At 37.6% G+C, this 2193-nt stretch overlaps 1 protein-coding gene across 1 annotated transcript; it reads right to left on the bottom strand.

Annotated features, from left to right (window-relative positions):
* Positions 1 to 308: 308 nt before the first annotated feature.
* On the bottom strand, positions 309 to 1188 carry LOC116583164 (ribulose-phosphate 3-epimerase-like). Its single transcript, XM_032331187.1, is given in 2 exon segments — positions 309 to 885; positions 888 to 1188. Coding segments are annotated over 2 exon segments (681 nt in total). The 5' UTR covers positions 1183 to 1188; the 3' UTR covers positions 309 to 499.
* Between the last annotated feature and the right edge of the window lie 1005 nt (positions 1189 to 2193).

The raw sequence follows: 2193 nt of genomic DNA, 5'->3' as shown, positions 1-2193 counted from the left end.
CACCATCCTAAGCAGATTCAAACTTTGATTTTTCACAAGTTCCATTCTACTCATGTTATCATGCACACAGACAAATCAAAATAACACAAAACAGAAATAAGGACTTCCTTTGCTTTGGAAAACCAAGAAATGAGGAGATTTAAAATGCAGAAAAAAAACCATTTTTTTCATAGTAGCTAGTACACCTTCATTAAGCTTTAAGACACACTTCTGTTCATAACCTTAATACAGCCATATTTTTATTTTATAAAAATCAAGTCTCTCAGTAAAAATGGTATTTTACCACACTAATATTTAAATTCCATCACTAAAAAAGTAGTTATACACACCAATTTCTAACCTCTTGGAACGTTCTGCAGAATAGATTTTAGTCACTGGAATGAATAGCTGCTCAGAAAAACAGCACTGCTTCAACTGTGATAGGATTTGATAGTCAATATTCTTGTCTTCCAGTAAAAAAGAATTCACGAGCATAAACACTGGACTCCTTGTGGTTTCATCAATCAAGAGAACGTTTCTGAGCAGCTTCTGAGCAAACATTTCTTAACAGGTTGATCACAGATCTGGGGTCATCATTCTTCATAATGGCACTGCCAGACACAATCATGTTAGCTCCTGCCTCTGCACATTTATGGATAGTGTCAGGGCCTACTCCACCATCGACTTCTATGTCCAAGGATGGGAACTGGGTCCTCAACCAATAAACCTTTGGCGTCATATCTTCCATGAATTTCTGCCCTCCAAACCCAGGTTCCACTGTCATAACCAAGGCCATAACTATCTGATTAGCCCATGGTGCCAAATACTCAACTGTGGTTCCCGGTTTGATGGCAAGGCCAACCTTCATCCCATTCTCCCGAATGTCTTTAATCAACACCCCTGGTTCTCAGTAGCCTCAAGATGAAAGGTGTATTGATTGGCTCCCGCCATGGCCATTGGTTTGACCCACTGTTCCGGCCTGGACACCATCATGTGCATGTCAAAGAAAGGATCCTGGCCTAGCTGCTTTCGGAGGCTTTCTACCACAGGGTGCCCAAAGGTGATGTTGGGAACAAAATGCCCGTCCATTACAACCAGGTGCAAATAATCGGCCCCAGAGTCCAGCATCCGGAGACACTCGGCCCCTAAATTGGCCAAATCACTGTTAAGGATGGACGGGCCAATCTTGCAGCCAGACGCCATGGTGCTGATTCCCAAGAGCAAGTTACCCACCTTATTGGTATTGGTACAATAAGAGTATTGTTTTGTATTTTCTCACATTTATGTAACTGATTTAATTTAATTGAGTTTTAAAGAACCAATTTGTTTATTCATAGTCTTTGTGAATTTTTTTTGTTTACTTGTTTATCTAACTCATTAATTTGTTTTTACCTTTAATTTCTTTTTTCTTCTTTTAAATTCCATCTTCATTCTAATTTAAGTAACTTTTATCCCCATCTTGTACAATATCTTGCCTTGTACCTATAAGACAATATTCTATTTCCATATACTTCTTTTTCTTCTTCCACTTTTTTGTAGTTGTAATTTAGTTCTATTTATTTATTTCTATTTATTTAGTTATTCTATTTATCTATTCTAATTTATTTCTATTGTGAGGACATATATTAAATATATACTATTCTATCACCTTTACATCTACCATCAACTCTACAGTTAAATATATTTAATGTCCTTATGGTGAACCTTCCTCAGTATTTCTCACTTTCCTGAATCCATTCTCTAGTTAATGCTTCAGGAATATTCCTTAAGATTTTGCCAATTCATAGTCTCATTTATGACAAATATACTTAAAGATAAGTTTAGGTAGATACATATTTTTGGCTTCCATTATCTTCAAGTACCTTAAAAACAATATTCTGACTTAAACTACTGCTATTGAAAAGTAAGTCAATTTTACATTCTTTCCCTGTAACATGTTTTTTTAATCTGAAGATCCAAAGGACAGATTCTTTCTTTCTTTTTTTTTTTTTAAAGATTTTATTTATTTTTCAGAGACAGAGGGAGAGAGCACGAGCGAGCACAGGCAGACAGAGAGGCAGGCAGAGGCAGAGGGAGAAGCAGGCTCCCTGCCGAGCAAGGAGCCCGATGTGGGACTCGATCCCAGGACCCTGGGATCATGACCTGAGCCGAAAGCAGCTGCTTAATCAACTGAGCCACCCAGGCGTCCCAGATTCTTTCTTTTTAAGCTAATAG

The sequence above is a fragment of the Mustela erminea genome, chromosome 2 (genome assembly GCF_009829155.1).
Source record: "Mustela erminea isolate mMusErm1 chromosome 2, mMusErm1.Pri, whole genome shotgun sequence".
In the NCBI taxonomy this organism is placed as follows: Eukaryota; Metazoa; Chordata; class Mammalia; order Carnivora; family Mustelidae; genus Mustela; species Mustela erminea.
The sequence above is the reverse complement of the archived record's forward strand: the minus strand, read 5'-3'. Positions and strand labels throughout refer to the sequence as shown.